At 38.3% G+C, this 26,738-nt stretch overlaps 2 protein-coding genes across 4 annotated transcripts in view; both read right to left on the bottom strand.

Annotated features, from left to right (window-relative positions):
* Positions 1 to 658: 658 nt before the first annotated feature.
* Positions 659 to 11,896, bottom strand: parp3 (poly (ADP-ribose) polymerase family, member 3). Of its 3 annotated transcripts, none has more exons than XM_066665368.1 (11): positions 11,836 to 11,896; positions 10,157 to 10,350; positions 9,412 to 9,537; positions 8,189 to 8,368; positions 5,044 to 5,179; positions 4,559 to 4,782; positions 3,931 to 4,086; positions 3,724 to 3,801; positions 2,199 to 2,376; positions 1,957 to 2,100; positions 659 to 1,788 (listed from the first exon to the last, which is right to left on the bottom strand). In XM_066665368.1, the coding sequence occupies exons 2-11, from the start codon at positions 10,334 to 10,336 to the stop codon at positions 1,613 to 1,615; spliced, it is 1,578 nt and encodes a 525-aa protein (XP_066521465.1). In that variant the 5' UTR covers positions 10,337 to 10,350; positions 11,836 to 11,896; the 3' UTR covers positions 659 to 1,612. The 3 variants fall into 3 exon arrangements, with proteins under 3 accessions (XP_066521465.1, XP_066521466.1, XP_066521467.1); XM_066665369.1 differs by lacking the exon at positions 11,836 to 11,896 and adding an exon at positions 11,746 to 11,831; XM_066665370.1 differs by lacking the exon at positions 11,836 to 11,896 and adding an exon at positions 11,277 to 11,312.
* A 3,339-nt stretch (positions 11,897 to 15,235) lies between these two features.
* The window catches only part of grm2a (glutamate receptor, metabotropic 2a), a 56,996-nt gene continuing 45,493 nt past the window's right edge, over positions 15,236 to 26,738 (bottom strand). Inside the window, exons 4-6 of the mRNA XM_066664135.1 lie at positions 25,498 to 26,561; positions 15,993 to 16,170; positions 15,236 to 15,673 (exon numbers count right to left, since the gene is read on the bottom strand). Coding sequence (XP_066520232.1) covers positions 15,600 to 15,673; positions 15,993 to 16,170; positions 25,498 to 26,561 — 1,316 coding nt within the window. The 3' untranslated portion in view covers positions 15,236 to 15,599. The remainder of the gene's footprint in view (positions 15,674 to 15,992; positions 16,171 to 25,497; positions 26,562 to 26,738) is intronic.

Below are 26,738 nucleotides of genomic sequence, written 5' to 3'. Positions count from 1 at the left end.
CAAAACAACTTAATTTGCAAATGAGTTTTTGTGTTTGTTTTTCCACCTCAAATATACCGTTCCACCTTCTGAACTTTATATCTGTTCCACTTCTGAATGTAAACAAACCAGAAAACAGAGTTTCCCCCACAATTGTAGATGTTCTATTTAATTAGATGAACATTTTACTTTGCAATTCGGAAACGGCTTAGCCAAATCTATACATTATTACAAATTATATTTCATAGTGTCACTGTGACATGGAAATTTTATTTATTATTAAAAAAAAAAATAAAAAAAAATTTGACTGCTAGATTCAAGCACTAAAATGAAAAACACTACAAAATTAATGACAGTAAGCAGTTTACAGTCAGTAGAAAAATGCAATGTAAATCTTGCTCAGGGACTCTTCTTTTGTGTTTACCCAGGTAGGGAATCAAACTCAGGCCTGCAACAGCAGCAGCAGTGTTACCTACTGCACTGCATAAACTACATCATTTCTTTATTTAAGGCCACCCTACAGTAAATTTTGTTGCACCTGACGCACATTTGAAGTTACACACACAAAGTTTTGGGCTGGCAGGAGCATATTAGCCGACAAGAAATAAATTCCAGACCACTTTCAACAGTGACACCTGCTGGTTACTGTACCAATAAAGCCATAAGTCTTTAAGGTTAACATAATTATTTATTTATTTTGCATTAAGTAGTTATTAGAGCACAAACCCTCCCCAAGTCACTCATAGAACATCTCCATTCATTCAGATTAGTTTAACCATACAATAGTGCAAAAATGATAAAATATGAAAAGAGGTCTGTAATCAACCATATGCATACAGCGCATATATGCGTTTGAAGTAACAGGTCATAAATGGTCACTTTTTAAAACACATTCAAAAACATTTCAGTAGCTACTGTTACTGAAGTGTCACTGTGTTAGGAGTCAAACAAAAATTTAAAGTGATACGTACTAGGGCACTAGGGTACTATAAACAATTGCTATCATACTGTATTGCAGTATGAAAATTCTCACTGTTTGAGATTTAGAAACAATTTCTTTTCAAATAATCATTAAAAGTTACCAATTTTGCATGGATTTAAAGGCAAAACAAAACTCAGACGTTACAGATACAGACCGAATAAAGGCAAATGTCAGAACAACTTAAGTACATTTACACATATAGTGCAAAACATTTCAGGTCTACATACGGTTATTTTGGAAGGTATGATGATTAAATGTAATTAAAGATAGTTACAAAGATTTAAGGTGATATGTAACATGATATACATACCCAAAATATAACATCAGGAAAAAAGTAGACACTGCAACATCATGGTTAACTGTGGCTTATAAAGTAAGAAAGAACAATAGAGAAAATTGTCTAACTAATAAACGTGCATCTCACATGACAAATATGTCCAGAATTCACTTTTTTGAGCTGAAAGTGCCACATTTGGCAAAGTGATTTCTCAAACATATCAATCTGCATGATTTTCTCTGCACATCAGACACTTAACTGACTTTGATTATCGGGGTTCATCACTCAGAAGCAAGCCTTTTGCTAAGTAAAGTGCGTCTTAAACCTTCAGGTTTACAAGCAGAACTGTATTCTGTTTTCTTCTAAAAGTCAGTTTAGTAGCTGAAACGGAGCTCCAGGAGGTAGCGGATGCGGCACTGGCTTTCTTTATAAATTAGATACTCACTGTTGTAGAAATTGCTGTTTTGGTATTGAGGCTGGTCTATGGCTTTTCCCTGTGGAACTGTCACCTTCTTCCCATCCAACTCAATGAATACATCTTTTGAGGGATCTGTAAATACAAATAAACGTCATAAGATGAATTATTGGGCAAAAATCAACAATCTTGCATTAGACTTCTTTAAGTATCTGCATATTAACAGCTGCAACAACAAACATTTTAAAAACAGTTTGTAAGTACATCTATATAAAAAAAAAAAAAGAAAAAGAAAAATCTGACCTGGTTCTCGTTTTCCACGTGCTACCACACTGTCGTAGCCATTAGGAGCCTCTCTAAGGTTACAGTCATCTACAGTGATGGTATGTTCCCTTCCCAGAGCAACTTCATTCAGAAACATGATTCCAATATTGTTGGAAGGACGTACTGCCAAAAAAAAACAAATGTATTAAATTACAAAAATGGGCAGAGGCTTGGCTGACATTTATCTCATTGCATAATGGTGTGAAGGCAACTCTCCTCACCATAGCAAGCAGATTTCTCATTTTCTGATGCAAAGTAGATCCCTCTGCCCACTCGTCCACCAGAGTGAGGCATTATGCGAAGCCCACTTTTCAAAATGGCCGCAACTACTGCCACATTAGTGCCATGCCATAGCAGCTTCCGGTTCTCCAAATGATCATTCTCATGGAAACGCGCTGCCTACACAAACAAAGGAACATACATGGAAATGCAAAATATAAACATGCGCAGACACACAGATTAAATCAAATGATCAAATTTAAAATGGGATATTACAGAAGTGATGAGATATAAATATATCAATGTAAACCACTGTAGTAGTCATTCGACTCACTGTACACCAAGACACACACACACACCACCATAAAGATCATAAGACCAAACAACACAGGTGTATTTCATAAATCAGAAATATTCTATATCACAATAAAAACCTCAATGTGACACATGAAAAAGAGCTGTGATCAAAATTTAACATCTCACTGCTCGGGAATGATTTTGATCCACTTTTCCAAAGATTGCCAACTGTAGTGGATTCTTAACTTTGACATGATCAGATCAGGACTCTGGTGTGGACACTTTATTAGTACAATATTAACAGTTTAATGTAGAGCTTTACGCAGTTTACAACGTTGGGACGCTCCCTTGCCAGCTGGTGTCTGGACAGGGAAGCGTTTGCTGGAAAGGACTTGCGTGTTACTGAAGGAGTTTTGATAAACATTAGCATTGACCTTACCATGTAGCCATATAATAGGCCCAGCTCCTGCTGAAAAAAACACCCCCCAAACATGACACTTCCTCCTCCCAACTTAACTGACGTCTATACACTCTTGGTATTCAGTCTCTCCCCAGTTCAAAACCAAACATAATTCTTCCAATCTGACCCAAACAAGCGAGCTTCCTCTCAATACTAAAGTGAACCAAACATAATTTTCCTCCATCCAGACAACATGCTTCTCAAGAAATGAGAGTCTAATCTTTTGATCCTTTCTGCTGATGAGAGGCTTGTTTAAAGCAGAGAGGGCTTTTGGTCAGAATTTCAACCTGAATTTTAGGGGACACGAATGAATTAGCAATCATTCAATATTCCTGAAAGCACACCCCTGGGAAAAAAAAAAAAAAAAAAAACTTCTCGTGAGGACTGATTGGTCAAATGGACAACCAGCTGTCGCAGAATTTGAATCTATTTCGAGCAGCTCGCCATCTTGCAGAATTATTACAAGTGTTGTCACATATACAGGGTTTGTCATAACTAAGGAATTTAGCACCCGTTACTGACGTATCCCTAAGTATAGTCTAATCCTGATCACAGCTCTTCTTCATTTTTATATGTTCACTGCACAGCAAATGATTAGTTGCTGTCTCTGACCTAACATCTATAAGGTCAGCCAAACATGGGGTTTTTAATACAGCTGTGTCTGATCCACTTGTTCCATTGTGCCACCACCACATCAGTGTCACAGCAGTGCATCAAATAATTATAGTCAGTAACTGTGGAACTACAAAAGTCTGAATTCATTCTATCACCTCATTTTCTCTGTCAACCGTCCATACATCCACTAAGATGAGTCCACGGGCAGTTGAGTTCAGGTACTTCTCTATGATCTTCAACAAGACAATAAAATAGTACATTTAGAGTATTCCATAATTTTCACTTTTCCACAAAACAACAAAACAAATTTATTCCAAAAGCATTTTTTCTTAATGAACTTTATACTTAACAGGCCACTATACCTTATATTCTTTGGACTTCTTATCCAGCAGTGTAAGATTGCATTTGAGAGACTGGTAATCCTGGTCTGCTGGATGAGGCACTGTCTCAACCATCTCCTCTTTAGCCTTTTCGGACTCAGCTTTAAGGCTTTGAGCGACCTCTATATCTGCCAACACCTAACAGGAGGTGCCACCAAAAAGAAACCATGATGTTATTTTTATTATGTGTGTATGGGACACAGCCATAGAATAACCATAACATTAAAGCATTGTCCAATTTAGCTCAGCTCCCCTGACGATGTAGGTGTATTTTGAAGTTATACAATTACAGGCTGTAGTCCACCTGTTGCTCTGCATACTTTGTTAGCATAATCTTCAACTGTTCTTCAAACCCCAAATGGTAAGTAATGTTTTAGCTGGTGGATTATTGAGCTGTATGGACTACAGCCCGAAATCGTAGAACTACAAAGTGTTCCCGTATGATCAGTGGAGCCAAGAGAATGCAACAAGAGAAACAAAAAAGTAATAAGAAGGTAATGGGATATCTCTGTGCAATATTATGGTTGATAAAAAAATAAATGTATATATAATATATAATAAAATAAATATTTTTTTTTTTACTTTACTTTGAATTATGAAATAGTTTTACCAAAAGCATTTCTTTCTTGCTCTGAAGAATGGAACTATCATTGATGACAGGTGGTCTAGTGCGGCCGAAGTTATGTGGAATAATGGTGAAGAACTTGGATGTGAGCTCTGCTAGCTTATTTTCATTACATTTTTTATTTATGGCATCCTCAATCTCTTCTAATGCCTCAAAGCCTTTAGCAATCTGATGCTTACTCAGCTTCCCCAGCGGCATCTTCTTAATATCTGTGTAAGGAAACAGAATTACCGTATTACTAATTTTCAGTTAAGCATTCCTGCATTGATGAACTGGCTTAGAAGAAAAGAACAGAGCTCCTGTAGCCCAATCAATCTTAAACTGATTACACAGATTCAGTGCAATATCTCACTGTAGACAGGTTCTACAATCAAATCCAACTTCCTACAGCTAGTTCACTGGCTTGGTTGTTAGTCAGGCTAGTCCATTTTAGGTCTAATCTAGGCAAACAAGTTAAACGTAAGTCACACCTAGGTTCATGTCCTTCATGGCCTCTTTAAACATGTCATTATTGAAGATGAACTTTATAAGTCTTTGAGTGGTGTTGTCCAGTGTACAAGGCAGTATGTTCTTCTCTGTCACAGCTCCACAATCTACAACATCAGCCTGAGGAACACATACACAAAGCCAGCAACAGAGTCACCAAAATGATGCTGACAGTTAACTATTCATAAAAAAAACAAATAAACAAATTATTATTCACAGAATCATTCACTGGTAATGTCAACAGAATACAGACATGGACAAATGAGAAAGTATCACCATGAAGACCCTGGACTACTCATGTAGAATCTACAAGCCATTAATATACTCTTTAAATAAATGCTTATATATAAACCCCATTTTCAGAAAAAGTTGAAAAATATTTTATGTAAATTAAAAAAAAGAATGCAATGATGTGCAGATAATTTAAACCCCATATTTAATTGAAAATAATACAAGACAATATTTCAATTGTTAAAACTGAGCTATGTTATAGATGTAATGTGCTGTTGTGTTCTGTTTCGTATTATTTCTGTTCTGTGCTCCCCTTGTCATGTGACTGCCCCCCCCCCCTCTTGTTCCCTGGTCATGTGATACCCTTCCCTTGTGTTTCTAGTTTCATGTGTCTTAATTAGTACCCAGGAGTTTCTTGTTGGTGTGGTCTTTATATAGTCCTTGGCAGTGTTTCCTGTTTGTGTGTCATTTTATGTATGTATGTTTGCTTGATGTTCTTCAGCCCTGTTCTGTGTTTAGCATTGTTCTATGTTTAATTCTGTGTTGTGTCTTGCTCTGGGTTTAGTCTTGCTTTGTGTTTAGCCTTCTTGTTTAGCTCTTGTGTTTTATGTTTAGATTCCTTGTTTAGTGTTTAGCTGTGTCTAGCGTTGAGCCTTGTTTTGTGTTTAGCTCCGTATATAGTTTAGCCTAGTCTTTTGTGTTTAGCTCCTTAGCCTCTGTATTTAGCCCTTTTGTTTAGCGTCCCTTTGTCTAGTTTCCTTTAAGTTATTGTAATAAACCCTCCTGCACTTACCTCCTTCCCTTACTCCCACACACCCAGTATTATTACAATAGATATTTTAAAAAATAATTGCCTCGATGTCAGAAACATATTCCAAAAAAGTTGGGACGGGGAATTGGTAAAGTTGTGTAGTACTCAAAATGAATAAATAAATTAGGTACAGACTGTGCAGACAAATAATACAAGAATTTAACAAAGACATTTCTCCACTTAAAATAGTAAACAACCCGAGGAGATTGAGTCACATCAAAATATCATAAAAATGTTCAGAAAATCCAAAGAAAACTAAATACAGGTGACAAGGAACCAAACCAATACTGAATGGCTGTGGTCTTCAGGCCCTCTGGTGGAACGGAATTAAAAACAGACAATTTTATAATGGATATCACTTCACTGGCTCAAAAACACTTCAGAAAACCACTGTCTGTGAATCCACAAATGCAAGTTACAACTCTCAAATCTTCAGTATCCAATTAAAAACTATGCATCTTCATAGTTGTCAAAGTTTTCATTTATTTCATCGTTTGAACAGTTGAAGCTGTCCTGCACACTGTGTGAACATTTTATGATAAATGGAACAGTAGAAATGCTCTAAAATTACTTGGAATAAAATATTATTGCATTTATTTCCATTCTCCTGTAAAGAGTTTTGTAAATACATACTTTTCATTGGACAGTGATTAAATGCAATAATATGAACCATGTTTAAACACAACCAGAGGGATCTCTCACCTACCACCAACAAGACAATCACATGTCTCAAACTCTAAACAGCGCTGCAAAAGGTAAGACCATGAAGTATGAGACAACAGAGATTTCCTCATAAAACTTGACATACCTAGGGTCCAGCTGAGCCCCCAGCTCTTCCAGTACCTCAGCTTGGTATGGGCAGAGGAGCAATTAAGAATTGAGAGATCTAGCCGCCAGTACAGAACCTTTATAGAATCTTAAGAAAGATGGAAGCAAAGAAAGACTTTGTCTTTCCTGAAAGGGGGGGGGATTGGATGAGAGGGCCTTTTCCAATCCCAGTGAACATGGTAAAATCAACAGTAGCTCACCACTGGTGGCTGGGTGAGGCCTAGCTCATCCTTGCTGTCAATTTGAGCTTGGCAAACCCAGGTACTGGAGCACAGTGGAAGAATGGCTTGCCCCAGTAGCACTTCAGGTCCTCCAGGCATTTAAGAAGCAAAGGGAAAGGCTTATTGGTGGAGGCTGAAGTAGCGGTGGGAGCCTCTTCTTCCCTAAAAAAAAAAATTTGTGCTTACTGTTAGGTTTCCTTGGAGGCAGAGCAAGCGATATGATGCCTTATAGCCATCCATCTACAGGTCTCAACGAAGTCCAAGACGTCTGGTACAGAAGTGTTAGGCGGATCAATAGGTGTAGCCACATGTTCAGACAAAATGGCATCTCTCTGTTCCTCAGGCTCATGGATGAGGAGATGGGTGAGAAACTTTGAATAATCATCATCCATATCCTTCTTCAGAACTCAATGAGGAAGAAGAAGGAATGGGAGACCCCAAGTACATAATTCCCCCCAATGAGATAGGGCTTGCGAGGAAGATGGGAAGAAGCCTCTGATGCTATGAGTAAAGGTTGGGCGCTGGTGGCACAGGTAGCCGCAGCTGCCTGGTTTAGATATGACTTCCGGAGCATGGAGGACGGTCATGCATGTGATACACAGGGTGTAGAATCCCGTGCAGTGACCAAGACACCATGCAGGAACAAAGAGCCATAGATGATCCAAACTTTAAAAAGTCATGCTCATGAGCAAAACATGTACATTTTTTAAAAGTTTGTCTGTGAATATTAAGTTGGAAGAAGAGAGCCACAGAAAGGCAGAACAAATGATGAAAGACAACTATAGGTCAGATAGAATTAGTATTTTGCACTTGGTATTTTTGGGAAAAAATAAAAAATAAAATACGACAACATTTTCATCATATACTCTGAATAAAGAAAACAAAAACAATGATACTGTATCAACCATAAATCCTAATAATGGGTTTTTCCATTAAACACTCCTAAAAAACAAAAATTAGGGGCATTATTTAAGAGTATGAGAGACGTAACTGCTGAAAATATTTGATTTGAGTGAATTGTTTTGGTTAATTACTTACCTTCACTTCAGCATCCTGATCCCCATCCACCTCAATAAGAGTGTACTTCCCTGAATGAGAAACAAAGTTTTCCCGATCACTCCAAGTGTTCTTCGTCTTGTCTTTGAATTTCTTCTCAAAGTTCTTAATGGCAGTATCAGCATTTGAAGGGCCAGCTAAATTGTTCTGTCCTGACTCTCCCTGATAAAAAAAAAAAGAAAATGCATCTTTGAAATTCAATGCTGGGTGGGAGATTGTGAGATGAACCTTTTAAAAAAAAATGTATATTTATTTTTGCTAATTGTTACACAATTTTTTTACAGTATATATATATATATATATATATTTATTACAAAACATAGTTCCAAAAATTTTAAACCAGGATTTCCCGCAGTGCTTTACAGTAAGGGTGGCCGCCTTGACAACTTTGTCCACCCCCACAATTCATTTCGTGCAATTCGTTCAGTTTTTTTTTTATTAAGACTTCTGATGTGTTTGCGCGTGGCTTTCTGCTATGTCCAGTGACCCGTGATTAATCAATCCATTGTAGAAAACACTCAATAATAAGAGATCCTTCAAAGTTCCAAAGTACATTCTGTGACTTATCCCTCAGTTTTCAGTAACAAACACACGTTCTGAAGTATAATCCAGTGTTTAAGGCGAGCTGTGTGACGTCTCCGAGTTTCGTCCCACGGCTATGTGTACATTGATTTGAATTTGCACTAGATTCGTGAACCGATTCACTCAATGAATCGCCTCTACACTCAACTCATCGTGTAAGTTCCTCAAAGTGTCCAAACACCACACAGAGCTGTATTACAAGTTTAACCCTATATTTAATTGAAAACAGTGTTGTTGGCAGTGTTCAAAATTATATAAAACATATTTTAATACAAAATTAACAATAATAATAATGACATTTCTTTATTTCCACATTGGAAATGTAGTCTTTGCAATATTTTCAATGAAATATAGTGTTTAAATGATTTGCGCATCATTGGAATCTATTTTAATTTTACTCAGTACCCAACTTCTCTGGAAATGGGGGTTTGTATTTCAAAGACACTGAAAATAATACAGCTCATTATCACACTATCTAGCCATATGTTATCTAGCCATAGATGTAACCATGAGTTACCACACCAACAGCTCATTTTTATGTACCTGAAATATATAAATAATATAACAATAATGCCATCAATAATAAATAAAATATTGCAATATATTTCAAAAACACAACTTACCACTCTGCCCCATCTTGTCCAACAATAGTACTTTCCTCCTTGGACTATAACTTGAATTACATAAAATTTGTTGTTGTTATGCCCTATGTTTGTCTGGTTCAGCATACAGTCATAATCTTCATGCACCTGTAGGGCCAGAAATAACTGACATATTGGAGTTTTCACAGAAAATCATTTAAGTCTTTAAGACCCCCAACAGGGTAAATCAAATTTGTTTTACCTTGGTAACAATGGGGTGTTGTTTATATGCTAGATGTGCAAAATAAGTTATCAGTGCCGTGGCTGACTGTGTTCTAAAGACAGCTATAACAGGTGAATTCAGCTTGTCAGGATTTCTGATGTCACAACCTAAGACAACCATCCCCATTAACTTGCAGGGTGAGGCTTTCCAGGTAGTCTCAATTTACAGGAGAGTGATGGAGCAAAAGGGGTACATGAAGATAGAATGGGATAAATGCATATTCCCATATCTAAACATAGTGAATTATGTCAAAAAGTGCAGATTAAGCACATATATTTTGTTTCAAATCAGTGGCCACTGAGAATGTAATGCCAGATTTGTATAGTTTATTGTGCAGCACAACATAATATGGAACAACAAGCTGTTGTCTAAGTGCAGATAGCAATTTCCTTTGCAATTTAAAGCATTTTTTTTTATTTATCGTATAATGTTTGATTGTTTAGGTAATTATTTTATAAGTGTATATACTACATCATATTGTAATTAAAAGAAAACTGTCCTAACCTCAGCATTTGATAAACTACAAAAGCTGTCTGGTTTCCTCTTGGAACAAGTCTGAGGTCCTGTGGCCTTCAGAGCTTCTTTAGCAGAAGTGAATTTGTCTTTAACTGGTGTTTTAGGCTCTTCCTTCATCTTCTTTCCTCTTGCTTTAGCTGCAGGTGCTGCTCTCTTCTTAGGTGGCATTGTCTGTTCTTTTCCTAAAACAGTCATAGCAGTTAAATGTTTATCAAAATGGCTCATGTTTCATCTAATGTAGTACCCATAGAAATATGTAATTAAAATAAATAAATAAAATTACACCGCGACCCTGAACTGGATAAGAGGTTACAGATAATGAATGAATGAATGAATGATAACTAAAATGGTTGCCCCCTATGTTGTAGCAATTTCTCCTCTTCCTGGAATGCCTTTGGAATATAATAAAAGTCGATATAGTAACAAAGTACAGTGCAAAGTTCTAGTCAAAATGGTCATAAATGACATGTAATTGGATTAAATACAAAAGAATGAAATACACATTATACACATTTTTGATATAGACTTCTTTTCTCTGGGAAGGCTTTGTTTATTTCAGTAAAATAAAACAAAGCCACATTCTAACAGGTTTACAACAGCATGGCTCCTTAGTAAAAGAGGCCAGGTGTTGAATTAGTCTGGACCTGTCACCCATTTAAAAAGACTTCTTACATTATGAAACAAATAAAAACAAAATAAATATATATGAGACAATGACTTATTGAATAGCTGAAACCCTATAACAGGCAAGAATGGCAAAATATTTTAATTTCAAAACTTTAAGAAAAAAATATAATTTCTCATTTTCAAAACTTGAAATGTTGTCTTTGCTCTATTTTCAATTAATTATAGGGTTTAAATTATTTGCATATCATTGCATTTCTTAAATCTAAAAAATAATAATAATAAAAACATAAAATGTGCCATCCTAAGGATGCAAAACTGGAACATGCGACTGAAATTTAAAATAATGGTGGCCTCTGAGTTTCGCACAGTACTTTAAGTTCAAGCACGTGCAAGAGATGTCTACACAACATGAAGAGAGTAGACTGTTAAGCACGAGAATGAACGAGTAAGTAGTCTTAAGAAAGGCCTGAGCCATATTTACAGATGTAGGGCGGTCAGTGATGTGGATTTGTAAGCCGAGTCGTTACAGGAGGCCTGTCCGGACATGCCTGGGTTTACTGTAAATAGTGCCGCTAGTGACCGCTGAAGTGAAGCATCTTTTGGGAAACAAACAAACAAACAAACAAAAAAGTACGCAGGCGGATATTTCCACAAGGCTTGGACCTTGCTAGTTAACCAAAACCACTTGCAAGAATATTTATGCTCTTGCTGTTACTCGACTTTCCCTTTCCATATTAAATGATGCAGCCGTTTCAATCTGGCAAATTTAAGGTGGAATGCCGTATTGTAATGAGAAACAATCGAAGCTTAACCAATGAAACCTAACGGTTAAAGACTACATACAGTCGAAGCACACAGTCAAAGTAAAAAGGTCTAAAATGTTGCTAGCAACGGTGTAACCTTAGCTACAACCTGCAAACTCGCCTCAGAGGCTATAACAAGTTAGTTACCATTCACTAGCCATCTAGCACGAACACTATCCACAACCCATAACACTCTCGATATGGGCTATATTAAACAGCTTCTTAAAAACAACTCACCGTCTAAACACACTGAACTAATGTGTTTGAGTCACGCAGAACCGAGTAAATTGTTCCGCACTGTGTATGAACACACGCCCACTCTTAAAGGGGAATCCCATACATATTTCTAAAGTTCCAGTTTAGTTTGCAATTTGCTCAAAAATGCACCTTAATATCATTTTGTAAATGATCACCGATATAGGTATTGACACTTTGGGACCTATTCAGCTACCATTTGTCAATATGTGTATTGGTTGATAGTCTCTGAGACCAATAAAACCTAGGAAAATGTAAAAAAGCTGTAAAGGTTGTAAATTATAAACTGTACTTTGTCTTGCTCCACAATTTATAAGTTTCCAATGGCCATAAATGGGATTAATATATAACCCTGTTAAGGCCATACTGCCAGATTATCATATACTACTTTTATGGTGATTATAAATATTATAAAAGTTGCACTAAAACAACTGGTGTTTTCAAAGACATTCGACAACTGGAACATTGTTCTGCTTCAAGAAACAAAGAATAACTAAGAATCTAGATGATTGACAATATACCTCCCTGTAACATTTGAGTAATAGTTCAAGAAGTTTATTGTCATTTCAGCAGTATACAATGTTTATAGTACACAGTGAAACGAAATACACTCTCTGAAAAAAGGTATGATAGGTACGTTATTGGTGACTGAAGGTACAAACAGTGTAAATGTACCATTAAAGGTACAACAGTGTTGTAGTGTGTGTGTACATTGCATTCTCTTCTCCAAAAGGAGAGGTTAATATCAGTAAGATTTCATTATAGGACTATGTGATATATAACAAAATAATATAAGCCTTGGAGATGAAATGAGGTGTATGAAATCAACACAACTATAACATCTACAGTTAATATAGAATAAGGTACAGTTGTGTTCCCTAATTAAAGGTACCACCACAGTGACAATTATCTGACAGTGTATTAATGAGACTTCCTATTACACACCAAAAAGTAATGTGTCCTAGACAGAGGATGAGTTATGGATCAAGAAATCTGATCATTATTAATTACATCTCTCCAAATAGACAGTAGATGAGCTTCAAAGGTCATCAACTTGAAGGTTGTCAGTTTCCTGCATGTACTTTAATATGATAAATGCACATGGCCTTTTTTTCATTCTGTCTCTGATTCTGGTCAGACTACATACATTAGTAGAATTTGTCATCATAGGAAAAAGACTTTAAAGATACGAGATAGTCCCAAATTTAAACACCTTACTTTATGTGTAGAAAAGACTAATATGGCCTAAAATAAGTCCACCCAAAAGACTTCTCTACATTTGTCCATGAACAAATCATTTTTCTCTATCCATGGGAATTTGCCAATTATAATTTATCAGGTCATTTACTTTGGAATTTGCTCTCAGCATGATGCCTAGATTCCCGCTGACATCACACAGAAAAACAGGCTAATCTACTAGGCTCTTGATAGTAGCCTAATTATTAGTTATTTAATGAACAGATTGAAATGAACTGTTGTGCACCTAAACTTACACATTGGTTAGATGCAGAATAAAACTGTATGTTTAGAAAATAGCTATTTTCTGTTTTATTAAAGAGTTTTTAATGGTGTATTGATCATTAATTCATTTTTGTAACCGCTTATCAAGTTCAGGGTTGCGGTAGGTCCAGAAGCCTACCCGGAATCACTGGGCACAAGGTGGGTTCACACTCTGGAGGGGGCGCTAGTCCTTCACAGAGCGACACATACTCATACATTCACTCACACACTCACACCTACAGGCACTTTTGAGTCACCAATCCACCTACCAACGTGTGTTTTTGGACCGTGGGAGGAAACCAGAGCACCCGAAGGAAACCCATGCGGACACGGGGAGAACACACCAAACTCCTCGCAGACAGTCACCCGGAGCTGTGTCCCTGGAGCTGTGTTACTGCGACACTACCTGCTGCGCCACCATGCTGCCCAATGTTCTATGAACTTTTAAAAAATATTACATAATAACAAGTGAACTAGTAAAAGAAGAGGGGATCATGATTGTGTACGAAGGGTGCTTAACCCAAAGGCTCATTCTTTGCAACAAAAAAATGGGTTGTTTCTCCAACACTAATGCTACTTCTGGGCTGGGATGCCTCTGAAAATTTCAGAGTCCTAGATATTTTAGTTGCTGTGCTGACATCATCCACTAGATGGGAATAGCGGTACAGCAGAAAAAAATAGTATGCATGTCCTGATCCTCCAGACATCTCTCTTATCTCCAGACGTCTCTTATTGTGTATCTCTTGGATTCTTCTGGTAATTGATGTCCATTTCTTTTTATTGTTTGGCTGAAGGTTTATTCCTGTATTCGTGAGCTGACTTTAGTGTTTGGTCCAGATGCAGAGCAGATGGTTTGGAAAGTCCAAATAAAAACATAGCCTACCATTTAGCATTACCTCCAAAACAGTATGGACAATTTGAACAAGTAAATATTTTTTCAGCTATTTTGTAAAAATTAATATTTATTCATTGGAAGATTCTAATAAAAATCAGCCTTTTCTGAAAGGCTTTGCACCAACAGTATTTAATATTCAGAAAAAATAATTTGGCTATAGGAATGTAGAAGAAAAGAAGTGAATGTTAATAATCAATTAATTGGCTGGTAAGGATTCAGTTTGTGACTGAATGTGGTTGGGTTAACCCAATTCAAACCTGTCTACCCTGTGGCCTTAGTTACACTGCCAGAGAGAACATCAGTTCCATTAATACAATCCATTAAATCTACTCTTCTGTTTCTTTGAATGGGGAAACATGGGGAAATCCAAAATAAAGCCATATTAAGCCATAGTAAGGTCATTGGAGCAAGGGACAAACAAATTGAATGAGCATCTGACTATTGCTCAGATTGAAGCTTTAAGCATTGGGATCCAAGAACGTGAGAAGATGTGTGATTATTATTTTCTTTTTTTTAAGCAAAAGCTTCAGAGAAGCCCCAAGGGACAGGCTTGAAGTGATTTAAAGTGATGCAATAAAAAGCTCTAGAGAGAGAATGGTAACCAAAGAGATAAACTCAAGTTTTTTTGTGTTTGCTTTTTTTTTAAACCATTTCTAGACAATCTTTGTACAGCATCCAACAAATGAATGCACAACTGAGCTCTGAGTGACTCCAAAAATCTACTCAGAGCCTAATAGGGTGCTGTGAATTGACCACTTTATGGCTGGACTCATCTTATTATGTCATGTTATTAGGAATGTAACACTTTCTTAAAAGGCCCGATTTATATAAACAAAGATTAAAATCTAGCATTGTAAAGACATGACCAATATTATCGTTAAATAAAAAAATAATAATTAAATACATTTTAAAAGTAATCAAATCAAACACTAATTCCAGGCTTCATATAAAACACATTTTATTTACATAAATTACAAGAAAGCACGAACCTGAATCACCAAAAATCTACAATAAAAACATCCTGTATATAATACATTGAACAGATTTACTATCATTTTACTCCATGTCTCAAATAATACTTTCCAAAAAAGAGGGGTATACAGTTTCAATTGGCATCCCATGGATAATTTCTAACTAGTCTCAGAGAAAGAGAGAGAGAGAGAGAGAGAGAGAGAGAGAGAGAGAGAGAGAGAGAGAGAGAGAGCTGGGAAATTGTACTCACAGCACGTTGAGAACAACAGAAGTGGCCTACTAGAGTGGCCTCCTTTATATCAGCAAACACCTGTTTTATTGACTAGTGATAAGATTAATCTGTATACCACATTTGGCTGATGGATGGAACTGTAATCTTTCAGAGAGATGATGTTGTGGAGTCCACTACTTCTCTTCCGTTACACACTGTTGGCACAATGTTGGAGGCTGAAGCTGTAAGGCAGTAGTGAAAAATATCATTAGTGACAGATTTCCATGTGCCATCATAAAGAGACTCACTATCAGTTTAACTCACATCACTGCTCTACCACAGGCAAGACAATATCACAGTGCAATATCACTGTGTGATAGTATAGGTATAAGATCTTGAGATGCTTCATTTTCAGCTATGAACCCATGTAACTTCAAATATAAAAAGCCCTTAAAATACCAGCTGTTTTCTACATAATGTGAACATTTCAAATCAAATGAACCAAAAGAAGCCTTCCACATTCACTCTTTAGAAATGATTAAATGGTCAATGGTGCGGTACCTTGAGAGAAGCTAGAGCCAGGTCCAGTGGTGACGCTGAAGCGGGTGGTGGCCACTCTGAGTGTGGTGACGTTCTTCTGCGGCTGGAAAAGGATGATGTGGATCTTGGGAGCAAAGAGGCAGCCCAAGACCACAGAGCCACTCAGACTCACGGAGATACACATGGTGGTGGTCTGAACCTGAGGGAACACAAATAAACTCACCATGAACTTTACATTACTGAATCAGCTGAAGAAATCCCAGTTAAAGCATTGACTGGATTTGGATTGTTTTGTACATGTGCTCAGTCATTACATCATCTGGAATAGTTTTTGAGTATGTAATACCTGGTGCACTCGAATATCCACAGAGCATATGTAAAACCAGTCTAGTCTGAGTATGGTGTTTCTGCACACAACTATTCCCATAATGAAGTGTGAAACAGAAAGGGAATAGTTACTGCTGCCAGCCTCAGACCCATCAACATTACCCAACACCATCAGGTACACTGAAGTAGAAATAGACTCAGATCAGCAACACTGACTGATGCTTCCAGTCTGTTGCACCATTAATGTGGCCCCAGATTGATGTCATTATTTTTATTATTATTTTTATTATTAGTAGTAGTAGTAGTATGTAGCATAATGGCACTTAACTAGTGATACAGTAAATTATTTCTATCAGTAGTTTGATCAGAGGAGGATGGATCTCCTTTGTGAGTTGGTCCCACCCAAAGTTTCTTCCTCCAGCCTCAAGGGAGTTTTTCCTTGCCACTGTCGCCTTCAGCTTGCTCACAGTGAGCTTTGATTCAAACAATCTGATCCTATTCTAATTATGTAAAGTGACAATATGCTTTGTGACAATGTCAGTTGTAAAAAGCGCTATATAAATACATTTGATTTGAATGTATTTCTATTTAATATTTTGTTTGTTTATTTGTTACTAATACTAGGCAACAGTCACCCTAAAATGACAAAAGAGTGGGAGAATGTTTGAATATGGAATTAAAATGATATCTTATACTAAAATCTATACAAATTATTTGTATGTCTAATGTATACTATGTAAATAATTAGAAGACGGAGTACACTAATGTCTGCAGAGCTGTGGCTCAGATGGGAGCCAGTTTTACACATCTGATTAAATTAATATAGTGTTCTGACATGAAAGGAATCTGTCATGGTTTTAGGAATAAACATAAAATAGTTACAGTACCTTTTACAGTACATGGTACTTCTTAAAATTTTACCACAAAGTAGTAACATTTAAAGGGAACAAATGCTGCAATCTGTAGAAAAGCTCCAAAGAAGGTGTTTTTTACACCTGTGGCAGCTCCTCCAAAGTCTCTAAACACACCTTTAATAGACTTTGAACGCATGTGTGATGGAGAATATGTAAGAAGTGTGTAAAGGGGCTTTCCTGCATGCTAATGTAAGAGCTATAAAGTGGCAATTTTTCAGAGAAGAGACTGCAAAGGTCAAAGAGAAGCAAGAAAAAGATCTAACTAATCAACAGCAATGTTCTAGTGAATATCGTTTTAATAATACATTACGTTCGGTTGGTTTACATGTAATCTACCATCAGGAGTTGTACTACAAGGCTTCTAATAGCAATGACAATTACAGGGTCCTGTTCGTAATTATAACATTACATCAGCTGTGATTCTGATCTGTTCTCACACCTTATAATAACCTTAATTATATTTTTGATACATAACAGTACATTTTAATATGTTATATAAAATGCTGGGGAGAAATGTTTCTAAAAGTAATTGCTATCTGTAAATCCTTCTGAGTAAATTTATTTGAATTTCTTTATTTATTTAATGAAAGTCTCTTGCGGAATGTATAATTGCTTGTAAACTGTATAAAGATAACACATAATGGGAAAAATATATCTTCCATCAGATGCATGTGTAAGTGACACAATTATAGTTGCATTGAAGAGAGATGTTGTGCTGTCCCTGGCTCCTAATGAGGATGTTTATTAAAGCTAGAGAAGTGCATTAGTATAGTGAGGCACACACATATATGTTTTTTTTTCCTTTATAATGAGTTTTGAGTCATCCAAATTAGTAGGATTTCTGTTCTGATAAAGTACTGTGAAAAACTCCTCCTTAAATAATGAGATGGATCTCGTCTAATTGGCCAAAGCATTACTGGAAAAGGTGAATCCCACTGGCTTTCATATTACCAGAAAAATTAATAAAATAAAATTCAAGGGTGGCACGGTGGTGCAGCAGGTAGTTTCGCAGTCACACAGCTTCAGGGACCTGGAGGTTGTGGGTTTAAGTCCCGCTCCAAGTGACTGTGAGGAGTGTGATGTGTGATGTTTGTTGCCCTGTGAAGGACTGGCGCCTCCTCCAGGACGTGTTCCTGCCTTGCACCCAGTGATTCCTTGTAGGCTCCGGACCCACCACGACCCTGAACTGGATAAGCTAATAACAAAGAATGAATGAATAATATTGAACATAGATACAGTCACTGAGAGTGTTGACACTGTGACCTTGGGTTTATATTTCCCACGTTATAAAAAAAACTGACCTTTGCAAAGTTAATGGAATTTCCTTTAGGGTCAGCATGTCTTGGGTCATTATCCCTGAGTGGGTAAAATCTTGACAGCACTGGGTTCCTTACAGTCCTAGTACCACTATTTGCCTCCATACTTTAGTTCTTCACTCTCATAACAATACAGCTACATCACATTTTATCAGTATTATCTGTGCTAAATAGTCCATGGGTATGAGCGTGTGAGTGTGTGATGCCCTGCAATGGATTGGTGCCCTGTCCAGGGTGTGTTCCTGACTTGTGTCCAGGGATTCTGGATAAAGGCTCCAGACCCCACGCAACCCTGAAATGCATAAGGATTACAGACAATGAATAAATGAATGAATGAATATCAGTACCCACTCTGTAATTACAATCTTTATTGAATATTATAGTGTGAGATTAATGACTAGTTAATGTGATCCAGGGGATTTTAACATGTACATACTGTAATTTCTATATTACATAAGTGTTACTGAACCTGTTTTTTCATATGTTACCATTTTATTGTAGATTGCTGTCTTCATTCTGAAAGATCTACAAAGAGCACAGCATTGCTTTTTATTTGCCAAAAATAGGTTTGGGAGAGTTTCTGAACGAGGAACATTGCAAAACAATAAACCAAAGTGCTTTAAATAATGCAGCACAGAGTTAGGCCTTGAGCCGTGCATGGAAACGTCGTGTTCCTCTTTCCACAGATTTGAACAGTCTGACTGCTCTGAGTGTTAGAGACACGTTTCTGGGGAATTAACTGATTTCAGACCTGCTGAATCTTCTCTGGATGATGAAACCCCACGCTGGCCTATGATCTGAACTTGATCGGTAACATATCACCAGAAACATGTGATGAGATCTGTTCAAATGCAATGGAGTGTTCATTAATAAGCTAATTTAGAGAGTACCATGGATAATAAATTAACCATTGTCCATAACCTTTATTAATGTATGCCTTATTATCCATACATTCTAATGTTTATATTATATACTTATTTAATAATATAAATCACACATACATGATTATGGAGGACAGCTGAATAATGAGGAAATCATTTCTGTCTCTTTTCTTTTAATTCTCTTTTCTTTTATTTCTTTTATTTCCTGGTGCCCCATTTTACTTTAAGGCAAGCCTAAAGAATATTTCTCTTATAGATAATAAGACTGATTTCTTTTTTCAGTGCATTGTGTGAAACCATGTATGCAGAGAATGGAGGAAGAAAGGAGAGTGAGCGAGAGATTCAAAAAGACAGAAATAGAAAAGAAAGACTAATAGACTGGTAGGCAGAAAGACAGACAGAGAGTGGTAATAGGACAGAAAGAGACAAATGGATAGAACGTGTGAAAAGCAAGACAGTGATAGAAAGAGAGAGAGGGAGAGAGAGAGAGAGAGAGAGAGAGAGAGAGAGAGAGAGAGAGAGATCTGTGTGTGTGTGTGTGCCTGTGTAGTTAGGTTTACATCTCTCAAGCACACCTTGCTCCCCCAAGTCTGGGCCTCAGCTGGGTTTCAGGCCCATGCTTTAACACTCCACCACACACTGGAACACACTGCACACACAAAGGGACATCTTGTTCTTTTTGTCTCTCACACTTCTTTGTTGTTATGGAAGCAGGGAATCCCCCATGCACACACAGACCCACATACACCTTTCTCTGCCTCCACCCCTCTCAGTGAACTAAAGGGAAAGCCCCCTACAGCTGTTACCTTAGGATCAAAGTGCATCGAACCACACCAGACACAGGCCAATGCACTAAACATGACCCGCAGTGCAGTGAGTGTGTGTGTGTTTACACTGTGCTCCTAAAGGCCATGTTACACTAAGTGTAGAGCTGGGCAGTTCCCCTGGTTTTTCCCTCTGTCCAATTATTTATCACAGTCTACAACAGGGGTTCTCAACTCAGGTGGTCTTCCGGCCAGTACTGAGGGGTATCCAGTGGTCCATAATGGGTCTGTGGTGACCCGTAAAAATTTGTGGAAAAATAACAGACCTAACACACACACACATACACACATACACACACATACACACACACACACACACACACAGACAAAAAAAAAAAGTTTATACATGATATAAAATGAAAAACTATACTGGAAAATACAATAGCACAACAAAGTACAACAATGGCACACAAAGCAGCTTCATCTATTTTTTTTTTGCTTTGTGTCTAGAAACAAAATCTACTGCCTTGACATTTTAGTCAAATCCAAAACACACAGAGGTTGAAATATCCAGGTCTATAAAACTCAGCTCTCAACATCCACAGTAGTGTGTCTCAGATCCAAACTACAAAAGACTCCAGTGGATTGAAGAATTCACAGGACTAATGTCTTGAAAATATATTCAAGATTTTGCATAAAGCAGTTAGTAAACAAGATATCCTTCTTTTGTGCTAACAGGCATATGGCATTGTTTTACATAGGTCTGTTTTTGTTGTGGGCGGCACAGTGGCGCAGTCACACAACTCCAGGGACCTGGAGGTTGTGGGTTCGATTACCGCTCCGAATGACTGTCTGTGAGGAGTTGGTGTGTTCTCCCAGTGTCCGCATGGGTTTCCTCCAGGTGCTCTGGTTTCCTCCCACAGTCCAAAAACACATGTTGGTAGGTGGATTGGCCACTTAAATGTGTCCGTAGGTGTGAGTGAGTGTGTGTGTGTTGCCCTGTGAAGGACTGGTGCACCCTTCAGGGTGTGTTCTTGCCTTGCACTTAAGGATTTTAGGTAGACTCTGGACCCACCGCGACCCTGAACTGGATAAGCAGTTACAGATAATGAATGAATGAATGTTTTTGTTGTAGCACCATTTTGTCCATTACTGTACATGCTGCTCTTAAAGAGTGGTCTATGATTGGTCATTTTTATATTAGTCAGATATTCTCTTCCTGTTAAAGCAGGCTGGCCTTGACAAGATTTATAGACATAATCCACCAGAGTCTCACCTCCACCTCCCGTCTTCTTTACACTTAGGCCTATCTTTCTTTCTTATCTGCCAAAACCCCAAATGCTCTTCCTTCCATTATACTATTAGAGAGTCATCCAAAAGATTCTAACAGGATACTTTGTCTGCTTCCTTCTATTAGTCTGTCTTACACACACACTCCCACACACACACACACATGTTTTTCTTTTTTAACAATGTCACCTTGTGGGAGAGAAATCATAATGGAATACATTTTTGATTGAGGGCCCCCTTTTTGATAAAGAGTCTAAGTGTGAAGATCTTTTTAAAGTAAAAAAAATAATAATTCCTTCATATTGTGTAACTGCTTCCTCCTATTCTGTGTCACCCTGTACGAGGTGCAAGTCCATCACAGGGCAACACACACTCACACCTATGGACACTTTTGAGTAGCTGTATACCATGTGTTATCTTTTGGTCTGTTGGAGGAAACTGGAGGAAGCCCATGCAGACACAGGGAGATCACACTAAACTCCTCATAGAACCTCTTCATTGAAAATGTAATTTTATTTGTGAAGTCCATCCATCCATTATCTGTAACCCTTATCCAGTTCAGGGTCGCAGTGGGTCCAGAGCCTACCTGTAATCATTGGGCGCAAGGTGGGAATACACCCTGGAGGGGGCGCCAGTCCTTCACAGGGCAACACAAACAATCACACATTCACCAATCCACCTACCAACATTTTTTTTGACTGTGGGAAGAAACCGGAGCACCCGGACGAAACCCACACGCACACGGGGAGAACACACCAACTCCTCACTGACAGTCACCCGGAGCGGGAATCGAATCCTCAACCTCCAGGTCCCTGGAGCTATGTGACTGTGACCCTACCTGCTGCATGCATTTTACAGTGAACACCATCCTACCACACAGATACACACTCTTAATAATAAAGGTGCTACAAAATGTTCTTTGAGTGATGCCATAGAAGGACCACTTTTGGTTCAATAAAGAACGATTTTTGCTGATATGATTAAATGGGTAAAGAACCTAAAGACAGAGTGATGGATTTTTAACCTTTAAAAGGTTCTTCACAGATGCATTTTGTAACCACCTGGCCCTGTCCTGTACTGTCTTGTGTCTGTTTTCCACACCATGTGCTCATGTAGTACATGGCTCTGTTTGTTGTTGTTCTTGTCTCTGCCCTAGTCCTGCCTTAGCTCCGCCCTCTCGTCAGTGTCTTGTTTGTAGTCCTGCCCTCTCATTATTAGTCCCAGGTGTTCCTTGTCAGTGCTTTGTATTTATACCCTTTGTTTGCTGTGCTCCTTTGTCGGTTTTTGTGTGTGTGTTTTCTGTGTCTCTTGCTTTTCATATATCTACCCTTGTTCACAGCTGTCTGTCTGAGTCCTCCTGTCTGTTTCAGTGTAGTGTAGTCAGTGTTTTTACACCTGCTCGTGTTTGTTTTGTTTTCGTCCTGTTTAATAAAAGTGTTTCCTTGCGTGTACGTCCTCCTCCTCGTCTGCCCTGAAAAGCTGTGTCACATTTCTTAATCCAAAATGGTTCTTTATGGAACCAATGGTGGTCCTTCTGTGGTATCACTCAAAGAACCTTTTGTAACACCTTTAATTTTAAGAGTGCCCACACAAACCATGGTCACTGTTAAATGCAAAAGCATATAATCAATGACCAAAAAGCCCTGTAAGATTATGTAACCGTTTTTCTAAAGGTATTTGTCATTATGCTCTTGATGGAAGGAGCTTCACAGCAATTCCATTCAGTGTTTTCACAGTGCAATCATTTGCAGGAAATCATCTCCCTCTCCCTTTCTTCTCTATTGAGGAGCTTTTCAGGCAGATGAAACGAGAGCTGCTCCTTTTATCATCACTATAGACAGTCGATCAAAGAGATTTATCTATCTGTCATCTGAATCAGCAGGTAGTGGCCATAAGCCAAAGTCACTGAATCAAACTCTTATAGATACAGCAAATAAATATAAAAGGAAAAACAAGAGTGTGACAAGAAGCTATGAAAGATTTACATCCTATACATCACAATCATTTCAATGAGAAATGAGATGTTTTACGCTGTCGTTGTCTGGAGAGTGATTTAAACCACTCGGAAAGATATTCTCTCATGGTTCTGTTCTCAAAAAAATGGTGATGTGAATATGAAAATATGTCATACCAGAGATTTGAGCAAAAGGTTTTATTAACAATAGTTCAGGAGATTCATAAAAACCACCTTTCCTGCTCTAGACTGATGAATTTCAAAGGTATTGAATAATACCAATGTTTAATTCAAACCCCTTGTAGAATAGAAGCCAGTTCCATTAAAGGTATTCAATAGGTCTGACCTAGGAATACATCTGCAATTATGAAGCATGCCTTTCTGTTACCGCCTTCCTACAACACTTCATTATTACATGGCTTCAAATATCACTGCTTGGAAACTCATTTAAAAACAATCATTCCCCAAATCCTAGGCATCCCAGGCAGCAGAATGTTTGGAGGATTATTCCTGTTAAACCATTAGGCATCAGACAGCATCAATAATTATTCTATTAATGACTTAATGTCTATTAAATTAACATTTTAGGCATGTTCACACAGACTGCAGTACTAGTGTTCAGACTGCAATCACTGCCTCAGATTTTAATGTGATTTAATACATGATGGCGTGTAGTAATGTATATATTATATGTATGTATTCATTCATTGTCTGTAACTACTTATCCAGTTCAGGGAGCACCGAAGGGGGTGCCAGTCCATCACAGGGTAACACATACTCACTCACACCTATGGACACTTCTGAGTAGCCAATCCACCTACCACTGTGTATTTTTTAAAATTAAACATTGGTACTATTCAATACCTTTTGAGATTCATCAGTCTAGAGCAGGAAAGGTGGTTTTTATGACTCTCCTGAACTATTGTTAATGAAACCTTTTGCTCAGATCTCTGGTATGACATATTTTCATGTTCATATCACTAGAAGGAAACCATGTGGAGGACATACAAATCTCTTCACAAATAGTCACCCGGAGTGGGCTACAAACCCATAACCCCAGTAACCTGTAGACTGTTGTTCAGTTCAATTTAATTCTAATCTGGGCTAATTAAAAAAATGTGTTTAGACTTTTCAGAAAAAAGTGTCCACAATAATGACAGACACATTTTTTAGCTTTTCACTGCATATATGAAGGGGCAGCATGGTGGCACAGCAGGGAGTGTCGCAGTCACACAGCTCCAGGGACCAGGAAGTTGTGGGTTCAAGTCCCTCTCCAGGTGACTGTCTGTGAAGAGTTTGGTGTGTTCTCCCTGTGTTCGTGTGGGTTTTCTCCCAAGGTCCAAAAATGCACATTGGTAGTTGTGTGTGTTGCCCTGTGAAGGACTGGTGCCCCTCCAGGGTGTGTTCCTGCCTTGTGCCCAGTAGACTCCTGGCCCTCAACTTGATAAGCGGTTACTGACAATGAATATTTCCTATCAGTAAAATTATTTTTCAATAGAACAGAAAATGTAGTGGATCAGCATTTCTGGTCTTCTATTTTAAGGTGTTTTTTTTAAACTAGCACTACACTGCCAACATTGCTTGCAAGCATCAATATAAACTCTTAAAAATGACACAAATAACATACACTGAATAAAATTGTGAAAGACAGATGATTTGTTTATGTGTTTATTAATTGTCAGGCACTTTTTATTTTTCTGAATATTTCCTGAATTTAAATTCTATTTTGACCAAGAATTGTGTTGCATCAGAAGAGTGAATATTAGTTGGGATGTTCAAAAGGGTCATAAAACATTAATTTGGTCATTAACACAGCTGGAGCTTGAGTTGATAAACAACAAAGATACTTTTTTTATATCCTTTTTGTCTGATCTTTGCCTGTGGTGCCAAGAATTCTGGAGGGCACTGTACATGGAACCAATCCAATTAGAACACACATCTAACACAGCCTCTGTTTACCTTAAGGTTGCCTTTTTTCTGTTCAGCTCTTATACCATCTCTTTATGCTAAATGTCCCTACAACACTGTGACGAACAATGAATCTGGTTTGAGTGGTAGAACACAACACAAATCTGCTTACCCTGTAGTCGCTGGCTGTGACATAGAAGATGGGCTGGAAGGCGAGCCAGATGATGCAGGTGGTGTACATGGTGAAACCGATGAATTTTGCCTCGTTGAAGTTCTCTGGGCACTTCCTGGTCTTGAAGGCGTAGAAGGTACAGAGGATGATGAGGACGCAGTTGTAGGTCAGGGACAGCAGCATGCTGGAATCCTTGCTGTTGCACTTCAGCCGTACTATGTCTCGCCTCTCGGGACTGATCTCCTTCCTCACGCCTGGGGCCTCCACTAAGAGCCAGACCACCACCACCAGCAGTTGGCAAGAAATGAGGCCAGCACAAATGGCGACTTGTGAAGCTGGACTAATGAACCTTGGCCTTTGGGCACCGTCTTTGACGCCGTTGAAGATGCGAGCAATGCGGTTGGTCTTGGTCAGAAGTGCTGAGTAGCAAACAGCAAATGAGGTACCCAGGCCAAGACGACGTAACGTACACACTACTGCCGAAGGCTTGGCAATGTAGATGAAAGTAATGCAGTAACAGAGCAGCACTCCCAAGAGCAAAATGTAGGAAAGTTCTCGTCCACTGGCTTTGACCACTGGAGTCTCATTGTTCTTCAAGAAGAGGCCAATCACAAAGAGCGTGCAGAGCATCCCCAGGCAGGCAATTGTGACAGGTCCAATGGCCCAGGCATCCTCCCAGTGGATGTACTCCTCAGGCAAGTCGTAGCAACCAGTGAGATTGGCAAGAGGCCACTGTCCAAAGCTGCAGTCTGCACAAGTGAACTCGTCCAGGAGATACTGGTAGGGCTGGCAAGGGATGCAGATCCAACAGCAGACATCTCCAGGCTGCATACTCTTGATTTCGTTCATTCTGCAGGGATCACTGCACTGTGAGGTAGGTACTGCTTGGTTCTCCCAAGGAATCACACTAGTGTTCAGAGACAAGCTCTGGGCCCAATAGCCCACCTTGCGGTACATATATGTGCCATCCTCTTTGTGGTAGTGGAAGATGTTGTACCGGCCCAAGCTGTCCCCATAAGAATCAAATTGGACTATGTTATCTGTATCAACAGGACGAAAAGGTGCTGTAGAGACAAAAAGCAAACAAAAGGCAAGCCATGAGGTTCAAAGAAACCACAAAAAGACTTCCCTACATCTAAGAGCTCCTGATATTCCATGGCAGAAGAGGAAATATCCGATCCCTTAGCTGCATCTTTATGTAACAGCCTCTTGCTTCGCTTACAAGCTCAATCTCAAAAGCC

This window comes from Hoplias malabaricus, chromosome 3 (genome assembly GCF_029633855.1).
Source record: "Hoplias malabaricus isolate fHopMal1 chromosome 3, fHopMal1.hap1, whole genome shotgun sequence".
NCBI classification, from domain to species: Eukaryota; Metazoa; Chordata; class Actinopteri; order Characiformes; family Erythrinidae; genus Hoplias; species Hoplias malabaricus.
This window is presented reverse-complemented; position numbering and strand designations above follow the sequence as displayed.